Source organism: Rhopalosiphum maidis, chromosome 4 (genome assembly GCF_003676215.2).
Source record: "Rhopalosiphum maidis isolate BTI-1 chromosome 4, ASM367621v3, whole genome shotgun sequence".
NCBI lineage: Eukaryota > Metazoa > Arthropoda > Insecta > Hemiptera > Aphididae > Rhopalosiphum > Rhopalosiphum maidis.
The window spans coordinates 3,925,513-3,940,387 of record NC_040880.1 but is presented as its reverse complement, the minus strand read 5'-3'; the positions used below and the strand labels follow the sequence as shown (position 1 = coordinate 3,940,387).

General features: G+C 24.5%; 1 protein-coding gene across 1 annotated transcript in view; it reads right to left on the bottom strand.

Moving 5' to 3' along the window:
- LOC113557966 (calexcitin-2) overlaps nt 1-14,875 on the bottom strand; it is a 76,845-nt gene that overhangs the window by 23,181 nt on the left and 38,789 nt on the right. The window contains exons 2-3 of the mRNA XM_026963507.1: nt 10,034-10,131; nt 1,765-1,817 (exon numbers count right to left, since the gene is read on the bottom strand). Coding sequence (XP_026819308.1) covers nt 1,765-1,817; nt 10,034-10,094 — 114 coding nt within the window. The 5' untranslated portion in view covers nt 10,095-10,131. The remainder of the gene's footprint in view (nt 1-1,764; nt 1,818-10,033; nt 10,132-14,875) is intronic.

The following is a 14,875-nucleotide window of genomic DNA, read 5'->3' as shown; positions in this document are numbered from 1 at the left end:
TGTTAGAGCTAAATTTAAAATGGAATCTCGGGACGTGATAGTCCAACTAGCTGGATACGAGGATAATGTCCGCAATACGTACATTTGAAATATTCGGGATACCGCATATGGGGTATACATGGTACTACGTGTATAATAAATAATAAGGACGCATAAAAATATAATATATAAATACATTTTATTCCAAGTATCCCTCAATCTTAAATTTTGAGATAAATATTATGGATGGAAAAATAAAATAAAAGTCGAGAGTCTGGATACAGTTTTATAAAAAGGTAGTCTAATATTGATATAATATGAAATTTAAATTAATCTGTTGAACATATTATGAACCATCAAAGTTAAAATATTCAAACACTTGTTTATGTGTCACATATCAACTGTAGAAGATAAAATATGTTGTCAAAAAATAATGTTCTCTAATAAAAGTAGATTGGTTGATGAAAGGTTTATATTATTATCATATAATCTAACCTTTATTCACACCACGAAATAAATTGTGCGTGTGAGTTTTTTTTTTAAATTAAAACAGTGAATCAACGGCTAATACGTGAGTTACACAATAGATGAAATATTAAAAAGTTTTAAAGTTTTTAAATAAATTTAGTTATGCAATAATAAAAAGCTTGGTATTGATGTGGGAATAATAAAATCATAAATATTTTTAGAATTGAGTCAAATATCACGTTTTATTATCTGTATTTATTTAAGATATTTTATACTAAATCCATATAAAAACTATTATATTATATTCCCTATACCGTTATTTCAATTTATATTTTAATTTATTGTGCAGACAATACGACGTATATTATACTTACTAAAATTAATAATTTCTGTGTGGTTCAATAAATTTAATTGATTTTACAATAATGCGATTTTTTTAGTACTAATGTCTGTTGAAACTTTTAAAGTAGAAAGAGTGTTTATAAAGTTTTATAATATATATTCCGATAGTGATCGGAAATTTTACCCAAATAGTACTTAAAAGAAGTAATTTTTGTAATTTTCTTGTGGTTTATCGAGAAACTGCTATAAACTACCGTAAAACCACTGATGCACGTTATTTGCCCAGGTGTTCCTAGATTCACGATAGATCTATTATATTTTTACTCCAGGAAAATTTATGGATAATATATTATCCTTTTTAACATATTATGTTTGATATTTTTTATTAAAAACATATGAAAGTTTTAAAATTTAAATTTTTATCCTGTACGTATTCCTGTACTCGATTTTTTGAATTAATAAATACTGCATCCCTTTATCAGTTAAATGTTCTTGAAATACTACATCATGTATGATGTAATATTTTCGAGTGATGAAAATATATTATTTAAAATAATGAATTATTATTATATACAATAAAACATATTATACTATAATTAGTAAAATATGTATATAACAATAGATATACAACTATCAATCCATAATTTAATTAATTGTTTTCATTGGTTTTAATTTTTTAATCTTTTCAATGTACCAAGTTCTAAGTTCTGACTTTATTCAAATGATATAGTTTCAGTGTTTAGAAGCAATCAAACATAATTATGTAAATTTTTAATATTGAACAGTGTCATGAACATGATGTAAAATATTGTACTGTTGAAAATATACAATACTGTACGCGATGTTATTATCGAATACCTTCGTGTTAATAATTCACTACCTTATTAAAGTCATCATACACGATGATATCGTATTAATCTATCGGCATACGTAAATTATAAATTATCATTGAAAAATTTAACAGTAATCACTCACTTCGATGGCGATCTCGAAATCTTTCTTGTCGATGGTGCCGCTGGAGTTGACATCTGAAACATACCAAAAAATAACGGTTAATAATCGTCCAATTACATCGGGCAAGTGTTTGACAGTTATACGATAGCCCATAGACGTCATAATGAAAGATTGACCACGGAGAAAGATTTTCAATGTCGGCCATCGCATTTACGGAAACAGCTGGAGGATACGAGCGTGTGTGCTTGGAAAAAATTATTATCGTAATTTATAGGAAAACGGCTTTATACTGTTTTCGTGATTCGACAATTTCAAAATGTTTATAACCAATGGCAACTATTAAACGTATTATATTATAAATTATAATTTAGGTATTCTGTAAAATATTTTATTTACTAATATTAAGAATAGGATTTAGTTGAAATAATTTCTTATTTAAATAATTTTAAAGTAATAAACTAGTGTAATGAAATTCATATTAAATGGTGAGGAGGGGCATTACTTGACAACTTTGCATAATTTCACATGTTAAAATTAAATATAATCAATAACTACCCAATGTTAGTTATATTAAATGTAATACTACCAACTACAGTAAATATATATATATATATATATATATATATAAATATACGTGATAAATTTATTGTGTTTGTTAAACGAAATATCAATGGAAGCAATAATTAACCATACATTAAACAATTTCGTGAAAGAAACTAAACTTTAAAAAGCAACAATATGCACCTGCACTTAAAAATGTAGTATTTTAATATTTTTATTATACAATCAATAATGGTATTAGTATCCATGGCATCGAAAGTAGCGACGGACAAACACAACAGGTACTTGTATAAAAAGTTTCATTTTATAGATTATACATATCAACAATATTATAAAAACATTTATAAGTCTATAACCTACTACAACAAACATTAATTTTTAATTTTAAAATAATATTATATGATACCTGTATGATTTTGTATTGTTAAGTATATATATTGTATTTTACAATATGCATACAAGATTTATTGTTGTTTTATAGTGAGAATGTTTACAAGCGAGATTTTATTTCTGAAACTGCTGAATTGTATATTTAACCCATTTTAATCTAAAATACTAAATATTATGTTTTTGCTTTCAGGTCAATGTTTAGACAAACGGTAAGATACTTCATTGAGGTACTTTTGTTATATCTTAAAAATATTTCCCTATACAATAAAAAACACACATCATTGAAAAAGCCAATAGATCGATATATGGGTAATATAATATATAGTATACACTATACAGTTCTATTCGAAACGTGTTTCAATCATTTAAAATTTAATTTAAATAAGAGTCTTGTTATAAGTTTAATATTTCAATTAATTAAGTTTGATAATAAATTGATATTCAAATAGTTCGATTAATCAATTACGTATCTATGCGTGTACGTAAATATCCAAATCTAATAATTATCTTAGATTAAATTGGTATAATAACATTATATGATGTTGAAATAATTATATTTTGCAATTTAGAGATCGTATATAAGATGAAACAAGAGAAAAGAGAAAAGTTAATTTATTATTAGTAGTACACGCTGGCTAATGGTTGCTAAAAATAGTAAAAATCCATACTACTGATGTAACAAATGGGTATATTTTATAAGACTTATAATAAATATTAGTCATCTTTGTAGTAATTTTAATACGTACGTTTGTATGCACCTAACCGCAATTGATAATATTATATTGTATTTCGTAGTTAAAAAAAATCTAGAACAAAATAATATGTTGAACAAGTACTTAAAATTGTAATACTAGGCGGTAAATATGTTCAATATTAAAAAAAAAATAATAATATGTATAATGTACACTGTTCACTATTATTAATAAACTAAGCGCTAAACTTTGCTGTTTAAATATTATAACTTTTTGTATGGTTAGTAATTTTTATAACAGCTCTACGAAAAGTATAGTAAAGTTTGAGGAGCAACCTTTTGTATAATATAGTATTTTATGATATTTTTAACTTTCTTTTATTCTGTCAATTTGCATTAATTATGAGTGTATACTAAATATATTACATTTACAAGAATATTGAAATTAATTTAACATTCATAATAATCAAAAGAATATTAAAAAAAAAGATAATATATTATCAGCAATCATCTATTTGTTAATTTAAAAGAAGAGAGTAATACATTAACGGAAAATATTTACTATGAACTGTTTTGTTTATGATTTTTGAATGTAAATATTATATTTATATACATAAAAAATAATAATATAATGATAAAACTTTTTAAATATTTATACTTCATTGAATATGATTGATCGAATAAACATTGAAAACTGCTGTGTTTGCTAAATCAATATATTTTTACTATATTTGTTACTATATTCTGATACCAAATTATTTCTATGTATTATTATTTTTAATGCATCCGAAATAAGCAGAGTAACAGTGTTTTTTTTTTATTTACTCTTCCTTTGACGTAATTTTCATGCAAAACTGTTATCGGGCTACTGTGGTTTCTCTAAGACGATATAATAAATTAGTTAGAGTACATTTATTTTAAAATTAACATAATTTAAACGTGGAACATCAAATACCATACGCTATAAAAATGTTTGTAAATATTGACCTTTTCTTCAGTAAAAGCTGTTTAGCTACTGATAACGATAAATCCGTTAACATAGTCCATTAATCTCTTTTTGTTGGATTTTCGTCGGCCGGCGTCCTCAGGTTCCCAAAATTTAGCCTTTTGTTGTAACCAATATAATATAAGGTCGTGAAATGAACTGGAGAGATGTCGACATTTGAAAGCAAGCATTCAATCCGGCATGGAACTATTCCGATAAAATTCGTAAAGTGGTCGAACCACTGAAAATAGCGGACGACAGAGATAATAATAATACGACCGAACTTCTGTATTCTAGATAGAGGTGACTTGAGAATATGATCGGAAGTGTTTTAAAAAGTATTTTATCAAGTGTACAATAAATTTAAAAAAAAAAGTATATTAAATACAACTCAAATACTTAAAACAGTGTTCATAAAATGTTTTCAAATATTAAAAATAAGTTATGATCATGATACACTATTAATTTATCATGCCTGACTAAAATTTTCCAAGGTTTTATGTTTTAGGAGAAGCAAGGACATATCGTATTGAACATAGTTTGTTTTTAGTATAATTAGTTTTCCTCTGAGTTGTTATCTAGAGCTTTAAAAATTGTTTAATTTATACTAATATTAATGAATCGCACATAAATCATAGTGTAACCCATTTAGATTAGTCTAAGGAAACAATTGTATAGTAAATGTAAACATCAGCGCTTTGGTTAACAATACGATATTATTCTTAAAAAATTATTAATTTTGATATCCTTAAACTAAATTGTTTATGAACTAAAATATAAGTTATTAAATACATTAAAAACTTATACATATATTCAATATGTATTAATATTTTTTAAAACCTGTACTAACATTTTATACCTAAAATTAATATTGACCTAACCTATGGAAATACAATTTTTTTTAAAACGTTATCGAGTACAACGTACAAGAGTAAATATTATATTATGTAAATATTATAGGTATTCAAATACTTTTCAATGCTAGCTACATAGAGACGCTTGGAAAAATTGAGTTAGCCAAACGGCGTCAGTCCCCGATGTAATTTTCGCAAATGTCCAACGATTAAACAGTCTATTCTTGATCGAATAATCTCAGAGTGTACATACGAAATACTCTATCACCAGTCGCCGGGTCATTACATTGTCGATTGTTGGAGGATACACAGAAATCGTGCGTGACAGAACGGTGAATCCTGGATAATATTATAATTTCCTGCCCGAACGATTTCCTTAGTTCAGATATAATTGTTTAAGATACTCGGTTGGATCCTCTTCGGACTGCAAGCGTTAAAAAATGAACTTTCAACCGTTATCATGGTTGAATTTATCAATGTCATGAGTCACAGAGACTACGCAACAACTTGGAAGATTTTAGTTTTGGACGATTAGGTGACTTTATGCCTTTTTTTAAATACTTCATAACTTTGATTGTCTCGTTCGTATGGTGTTCATAAAGTTTATAAATAACAGAAATGTAATTAATGTATAAAAAGTTAACCTTTCATGTATATATATATGAATATATAAAAATGATGAATGGTTATCCTGCAATAAATTAAAAAGTTTTTTTTCATAACCGCTACATTGGTTATTTCTAAAACTGTTATCAAATATTACGTTTTTATGTTATTATTATGTTAAATATCTTATAAATTTTGAAACGAAATAAAAAAAAAAAAATCATTTAAAGCATTTCAAAATTATCCAACGTAAACTCCATACTTTTATGTACACTTGGGAATGTGGATTATATTGGCAGCATAAATTTTGCTAATAACAAATACTGCAAGTAAACAGACAGATAAATAAATCTCTAGGGAAAGTTTTAGTTTTGTAAATCTTAGACTAACGTTTTAGTATTTATACATAAATTATAACATTTGGTTTATAGAAGTTGACTTTACAGGGTTTTTTTTTGGTTTTTTGTTTAACATTAAATAAATTTAGCATTACTGTAAAAGATTTTTCGTTGAAAATATTTTAGCAGTTTTTAACTTAAACTACAAAAAAAAAAAAAAACATGAAAATGTATAAGACTATTAATAGCCGTAGTTTATATAATTTGCGGATTGAGTGACAGACATCATTATTGTGGTTGAAAAGCAGTTTTTATATTTGTTGTTAAAATAAAAATAATATTTTTTTTAAATTGACAATTTAATATAATAGATATTATACGTAGGAGAGATCAGATTTAGAATAATATAAGTAATGAATCGAGATTAAATAAAAAATAAAACGAGTAACTACTAATAGTAGTAAAATAATATCGTACATTTTGTACAAATGTAATATTTATTTTAATATACGAATAAAATACAGATTTAGAACAATATTAAACTACAATGTTTGAGAAAACTGTTCACATAAATCTTTGGATGAATGGTTTTTTGAGTAGGTATTAGATTATCATATATTACACCGCAAGAAAGCAGCTTTAATACGGAGCTATTTCGGAATACTTATTATATTATATTTGAAAAGTTTATATGGGAGTTTTCACTACTTTTTAGTAATTATAGATTGTAAATAATTGATAAATGAATGTTCCTTCATTGCAACATTAATTCACTTATACTAATTATACTATTATGTATTTTGTGTACTCGGAGTTGGTGTTTGTACTTTATTAAGTATGTATTATTAAAAGTTAAAACTATTACACCTATATAACTATATGTTAGTTTGAAACTGTTAGTTAAAATATGTTAGTTGGATAACTATAATAAGGCGCATTTAAAACATAGGACAGGTTTTATTTTTCAAGTTTCGTAAACACATATGAACGTATGTTGTATATATGCAATATTTGAATAGTCGTCTAAAGTTTATAATGTTTGGATTAATTTTCCTGCGTTTTAAGCTAAATTTAAACAAAATATTTATTAGTAGAAGACTTAAATGTTCATCCACGTTATTTATATTTAATAAATCCTTTTTCCGTATTATTTTGTGTAAATCAATATAGGAATAAAAAAAATGATTTCTCTGTTTTATTCGTTTATTCAACGATAAAATTTATGTGGGGGAGGGCAGTACACAGCTTAGTAAATCACTCTGTAGTTTTTTATAATAAAATATAAAAATTAAAATCGTGCATGTATCTGACATAATTTTTAGCTTAGTATTTTTACTTTATCCCTAATCCTAAACTAGTCATTAATTTGTTTTACGCTCATGTAATATATATTTTGATGTTTTAATTCTAAATCTAAAATCTTAAAGTAGGTACCTAATGTAGTATAATTTAAAAACCAGACTCGTTAGTCACTAGTAAGATTATTATGTATAAATATATTATCAAGATATAAAATATTATTGTATTGTAGGGAATTTGTGTTATTTGATTATCTCTTATATCTAATATTTTGAATAAATAACAGTTTTTAGTTTTCAATTTAATAAGTCTGTATTTGTAATTTTGAATGAAAATGTCTTTGTAAAAACATACCGGTATACTCATATTTTATTATACCGATATTTTCGAATTATTATGATTTATTTAAGAAATTACTTATTTGTTATCTAAATTGAGTTTCATGAATTTAGTTAAGATATATTACATTGTAAGTAATTATACTTGTATATGTAAAACTTAATATAGCTTTTATAGCTTATAAAACAATTTTATATCTGCAAATGATATTTATTTTTTATTAAGTAATTTGTTTACTTTGTACCTATTGTACATTTTTTTCTGTCAACTTTGTACAATGTTTTTATTAAATAAATCATTGTAATAATTTTGCAGTACATTTTTATCAATTATCTTTGTAATATACCAGATATTGTATAATTTAAGTTACAGTTTCTTTAATAAATCTACACAAAATATAATATTTACTATCGTATAGGATATTTGTCTCTGCCACAAGTCTAATTATATTCAATATTACGGTATAATCCATTTTATATTATTAAGGCAAAAAAAGCGTAGGTAGGTTATGCTTTTTTGTAGATTAATTTTACTATTTATTTGAGTAGAAGATAATATTTCTTGGACACAAAGTGTCTTCTGTTTTATTAAAAACCTAAATTATTGAACTTTTTAAACTTAAAACAATATTTGTTGATTGGTCTATATAGACCAATATTAAATATTTAAATTTTTATCGGAGAATAATTTGATTTATAAGCTATATTAAATTACTTATTAGACATAAGAAAGTGAACGTGTTAAAAGATTAAAACGTGTAAACATTCATAAATTAATAATTGAGTTGAGCATATTATTGAGTAATTATAGTCTAGACTGGTGTATATGACTGTATCTATTCTATTTTAACTACCTTCTACGTATATTATATGAGTTCAAAACGTTATTATTTGTTTTGATAGACGATGGGTTATAATTGGTTGGTAAATAAGCAGTACCTAACCATTAATTTATTTGTTAGAAAAATAAGATAAAAAACAAATAGAAAAATGATATTCTATTCAGTTGAAATTCAAAACTTCAGTAAGGTCCAAACGTGCCAAGCTACTAGATAAAATAAAATAAAGTACAGTACTACATAGGTAATACATTATATGGTTAATATATAATACGGACTATATGCCGTATACCATACTTTAGTTGGTGAAAAATAGGTAGAAATCAAACTAACCATAATTATTAGGAAACTAAATTTTATATTATTGGTTTAAAATATGCAAAATAAAAATATTATTAGTTACTGTATGCCTATACTGATATTGTGTAATATTTAGATTTGTTAATAATATTGTGTATTATAAAGTAAGGAAAATGTTTGCCTCGTTGAGATTCATCAGAATTTAGATATAATGTATAACTTATGAGCAATGATAACTTAACATTTAGCTTATGATATTAAAAATTAATACCACGAGTAAGGTACCCTACTTTAACTTGTTATGCCACAATAATATGTAATTACGAATTCTGAGAAAGTTTTTGAAAGAGACACGAGAATTCATAAGTTACAATATTCATCAAAATTAAATAATATCTAAATATGACACATAAAGTTTATAATTAAACATTTATTAAGTATTGTGGAGTAGTTGAGTAGTTCTAGAATCTTTATCGTCCAAATTCATATTTTTAGGTTATATAAGTGACTGTCATGATGAGTAAAATGTAATATAATATTCTCCATAATATTAGTAGTCTATAAGTATTACCTTAACAAATTACAATTTTCGAATGTACAATCATCTAATTCTATTATCAAGATATTTTATTAATAATTTGTTTATGTATTTTGTTGAAATCAGTTAAATGTATTTAATATGAAGACATCTCAAATATCGATTGTATATGTATATTATGAATACGGATTATGACTTTATTTGATTGAATATTATTAGTAATTTAAATATAAATTTAGTTGTTTAAGGCTGTTTTTTTTAACATAAATATTGGACAAGACGAAAATAAAATAGTATAATTTATATTTTTTTTTTATAATTAATGATTACATAGATGTAATTAGAAAAAAAAGTTTAAAATTTTCAATTCAAGATTGAAATATTACACATGGCTCACTAGAAAATAAATAATTTATTATATTTTTTAGTAAACTTATAAATGGTTTGAAGAATAAACTTTAATTTTACTCAATATTAGATAATAGATTGTAAAAAATAATGATATCAATATCAGAGTTTATAATAAAATATAAAAAAATAAACATATTTACCGAAGAAGACATTGAAGACATACATGAGCTTGTTCTTTCTGAATTGTGAAATTGAAGACATTTTTGTTTGCTTTCTGGAGTTTTTCTTTGGTTTTGATCTAAAATAATAAAACATAGTATTACAGAAAATAATTTTTATAAAAAATTTAATAAAATATTCATTGGTACATCCATTAACATGTTCAAGTAAAAGACCAAAGTTTATTGTAATATCACATAGTAAAGATAAATAGAAAAGAAGGAGGAAGCAGTTGACATTTTTCTGTAGAAAATATATATATTTTTAGAGTATCAAATTAGTATAATATTATTCATAGGATTATAAAATTATTACTTATTGGTTATGAGATATCCACAAAATATTGTAACACCTGATTTTTTAATATCTATTATATATCTTATAAATTGTTTTATACACTACAAAAATATACTCTTTAATCTATGTAAACATTATAGTATAATACATATTATTAATGTGATTGAAAACCATGTTATCAATTTAAGTCTGTCCGATGTTTAAACACTCTGACACATGCAAAGTTAACAGATATCTATATAACTAATTGACATTTATCGTATTATACACAAGGAAATGCAATTAAATTATAAAAACTAAAGTTTGCATTTTTTTTTAGTTCTTAGTCATTTTGGTTTTGCTCTGATGACGAGACTGGTGCTTCAGCTTGCTTATTTTTCAAATTCTATATAGTTATTATACGCTCTTAATATAACTTTTACAAACTTCGTTCCAATTTTCCACAAAATCATATGAAACGCCTGCCAAGCCAAATGGGTTTTATCACTGCCAAAATTCGGTTTGGGATATAGAAATGTATCGCCCACAATTACTTCCCACCTACGACTTCCGAGAACTGGAAATATCCAGGAATCTCGGAGTATACTTGTCCCTTTTACGCTCCGAATAAAACTTTTTCCTAAATCATTTCATTTCAACTCTTATCTTAGTGTATCATTCGTCAAAATTAGATTTAAAATTTAAAATGTATTTAATTTTAGTTTCAATTTATGCAACTTATTAAAGTCTAATAAAAACAATAATTTAAATTTTTGAGCTATTTTACTCAAAAATAGCCAAATCATATATTAACATGAGCACAACATTATCCATTTATTAATAAATGTAATTATGATACAACAACTCAAATATTTATCACTGGTATATTAAAACAATTAGTATATTATAGAAAGTTTAATATATCATTGTTGTATACACATCACTGAAAACATAATTTACTAATTCGTTTTCAAAACGTCAACAATGTGTAGATTTTTAGTGACAATGGTGCAAATAGTTTATATTGTATTTCATACCACACACGCTCAAAACTTTAGGTAGCTAATGCAAAATTCATTAATAGTACTTTGTCATCTAAACACAAAAAAGTTTCCAAAAGGTTGTGAGGTAGTGTTTTTGAATTTTAAATTTTACGGCAGCCGGATGCGAAGCCTTCACTTCCGAATTTCGTTTAGCTCTAGGGTAGGTGTTTGGACATCCGGTATGCAAAATTCGTCGAAAAACAATCTTTCGACCTCCAGTATAACAAAAATGTCATCGTGTATTTCGTTAGGTAATATATATTAATAAAAAAATATTCACCCTTCACGCTGTATGATAGATTCATTGTGGTTGGCAGTACAAGTTTGAAAAATAACATTTCGAAAGGCTCTATAATAATATTAGCATTTATAAGAGATTTAGTGACTTTTATAACGATGTCGGGGATGAAAGGTAAAACGAAATATTATTAAAATGTTTGATAAGTATATACGATGTCACTAGAATATTCGAGCTCTAAAAATTTTCATCATAATGATGTATAAATTGTCAGTTAATTTTATCCTGTTTATCTTTGCCGATTAACATTAATAATAAAAAAAAACCAAAATATACCAAAATTATATAATCTATAGAGTAGGGTTGCCCGAAAGGGGGTACAAGGTAAAATGTATAAATATAAATTATATAATTTTATATTTAATTTATACAATATATTATGGTAAAAATTGTACGAATATTATAGTATTAAATAGCCTGACAATGATAAGTATACACGAACAAAATATATGACACTCACATTTGGAGTTTAATCAACTGATAAGTCAGCACGATTTTATTTTTCCAGAATAGTTATAACAATCTAACTGTTTATTTGGTAACAAAATAATAATAATAATTAATAGTTTTTCACATATATTTGTCACAGAGAGTGAAAAAAATATCCGCAGATGATCCTGATTTAGAACAAATATTGAGTAATATAAAAATTGTTATGATACGTATATTATAAATAGGTATTGTAGATTATGTAGATATAGGATAATTAATCAAAATTATTTTATTTTAATTTTTTTTTTTTGAATTTTGTTTTGGCTCAAATAATAAATAATGTATTTATAAATGTTATTCTCAGTTACCCTATACAAGTACTTTTACTTTGATAAGATATAATTGAAAAAATTGTGATGAAACTTCTGTGAATGTTAATAACATAATTTTATTTCAAAGAAAATTAATTATAGGTACTGAAAATTAATTTTTAATACCAGTTACCGTAAAATATTATATTTTGAGTATTGTTAGTTTTAATTAAATGAGTTATAAACTTTTTATTTGTATTTATTTAATTTACACATATATATATATATCTTGTTTAATTTCAAAATCAAGTTCAAATATAATATTGAAAAAAAAGGATATCTACATTATATCAATGTTATATAATAAATTATTCTATAAACATAAATCATTAATAACAGTTAATAAATTAATTTTAAATAAATTGAAACATAAAAATGTGTTCTTTGTAAGTTATACGATGTTAAAATAATTTACGAGTATTATGAAAGTATAATGTAAGCAACATAATGCACTATATATTTCTATTTTCTATTTAGCCAGGCTAATAATAATATATTTGTAAAGTTCAAATTTATGGGACTTATGTCTAAAATTGTATACATCATGGTCAACAATATTGCTATCTCGGATATAATTTACCGCCCGGGGAAATTTTGATCTTTTTTCTACCCCATCACCGTAACTCTCTTATAATGCGGCTTCGGTACAATAACTGTCCAAATTCTAAAATAAAGTACATCCGTTTTGTCCGGGTAACGTTCATTTTCCGTGCTCCTATCGCAAGATCCCAACTATCTCGTTTGTTATTTATCTCGATAACACCCTGTAAATATTTTGAGTAAGGTTTGAATAAATAATGAGTAATCGGGGGTTTTTCGCCCTACTGAATATCATTGAGCTCGTCACGTAAGTCCTTGTTTTTGTACAAATTCAATAACCCCGTTAACCTTTTATACAATGCATACGTGTGTGTTTGGTGTATAAAACATTTTCGGAATATATATTTTAGTAGGGAAATATTTTAAACACGTTTCGTATGTTGATTTACAAAATTAATTATATTATCATATCGATATTAAACACACATACACATGCACATTCCTATATGAGAAAACAATGGTTATTTGAACGTAATTTTATGTGAATTACCTACCTATATTAATCATAAAATGTTTTTAACATTTACAATAATACGTAGGTAGAGGTACATATACTACCTATATATATATATATACAGCTATAATTACAAAAGGAATTTTATACAAAAAAAAAAAAAAACGATATCTGATATCTCCACAAAATATTAAAATATAATACATATTTATACCCAAATATTTATGACGTATATTTGGTATATTTGTATAGATTTTATTTATAAATATTAAACAAAAGTGTAAAACGTATAATGTATCAATTATTTGATAATCGTGTAAGCTATGTAAACATTATCAAATATTTGTTTGTAAAAAGAATACGAAACTATAATGATATAATGTTAATGACATGGGTTATAGGATATAAATATTATAATAAATGAACATTTTTAAAACAACCATATGCTTGTCATGAATTGTGACTTATGACCATTCAGTTTGACATTAATTTTTATAAAAATACGTGAAAAAAAACGATTCAATATTTTTAGCTTATAATGTTGTACACATGTTGTACTAATTACCAATAGCATATATATACGTTTTTTTAAATAAAAGTCATTTAAAGATATTTTTTTCTTGAAATTGGCTTAAAAAATATTTTAATAAATTTAAAATGTTTACCACCCATCTTATAAATGTTTAAGTTTCATATCGTAGGTTACGATAAAATATGTAGAATACGAAATCATTCAGCCATCCAGACATTTTTATTTTCGTTTAATTTAAATAATTGGCTTAAATAATATATTAAATTATCACCTTGTTGAGATATAATATATTTTATAATCAAATTTCATAAAAAATGTGTCGTGTGATAATGTAGACATATAGTGTTATATATATATTAAATTAAAATTGTAAACCAATTTCATCAGTCGTTACATATAAAATACCAAAAGTAAATTTGGGTTTTTATAAGAATATATGATTTTATTCCAACACCAACGAGAGGATTTTCTGAAGATAAATAGAAATAAGTTTTGAATAGAATCAAATATATAAGAAGTACCAATAAGTACATCCATCAATTTATTTCGGACCATACAAAACCATATTATGTAATACTCGGAATATATATTATATATAATACTTGACCATAGAGTCTAACAAAAAAAAAAAAAAAATCCGTGAAAATATATATTATTTTTTGTTGTTAATATGTTGAAATATTTACTCAGGAATTATGAAGTAACGTATAAAAGACGTTTTTGAATATCAAACTAGATATATATGTTTGAAAGACTGGAATACACTTTGAGGTTTCTAAAATATTTATACCTACTGCATTCTAAAAGTTTTGAGAAC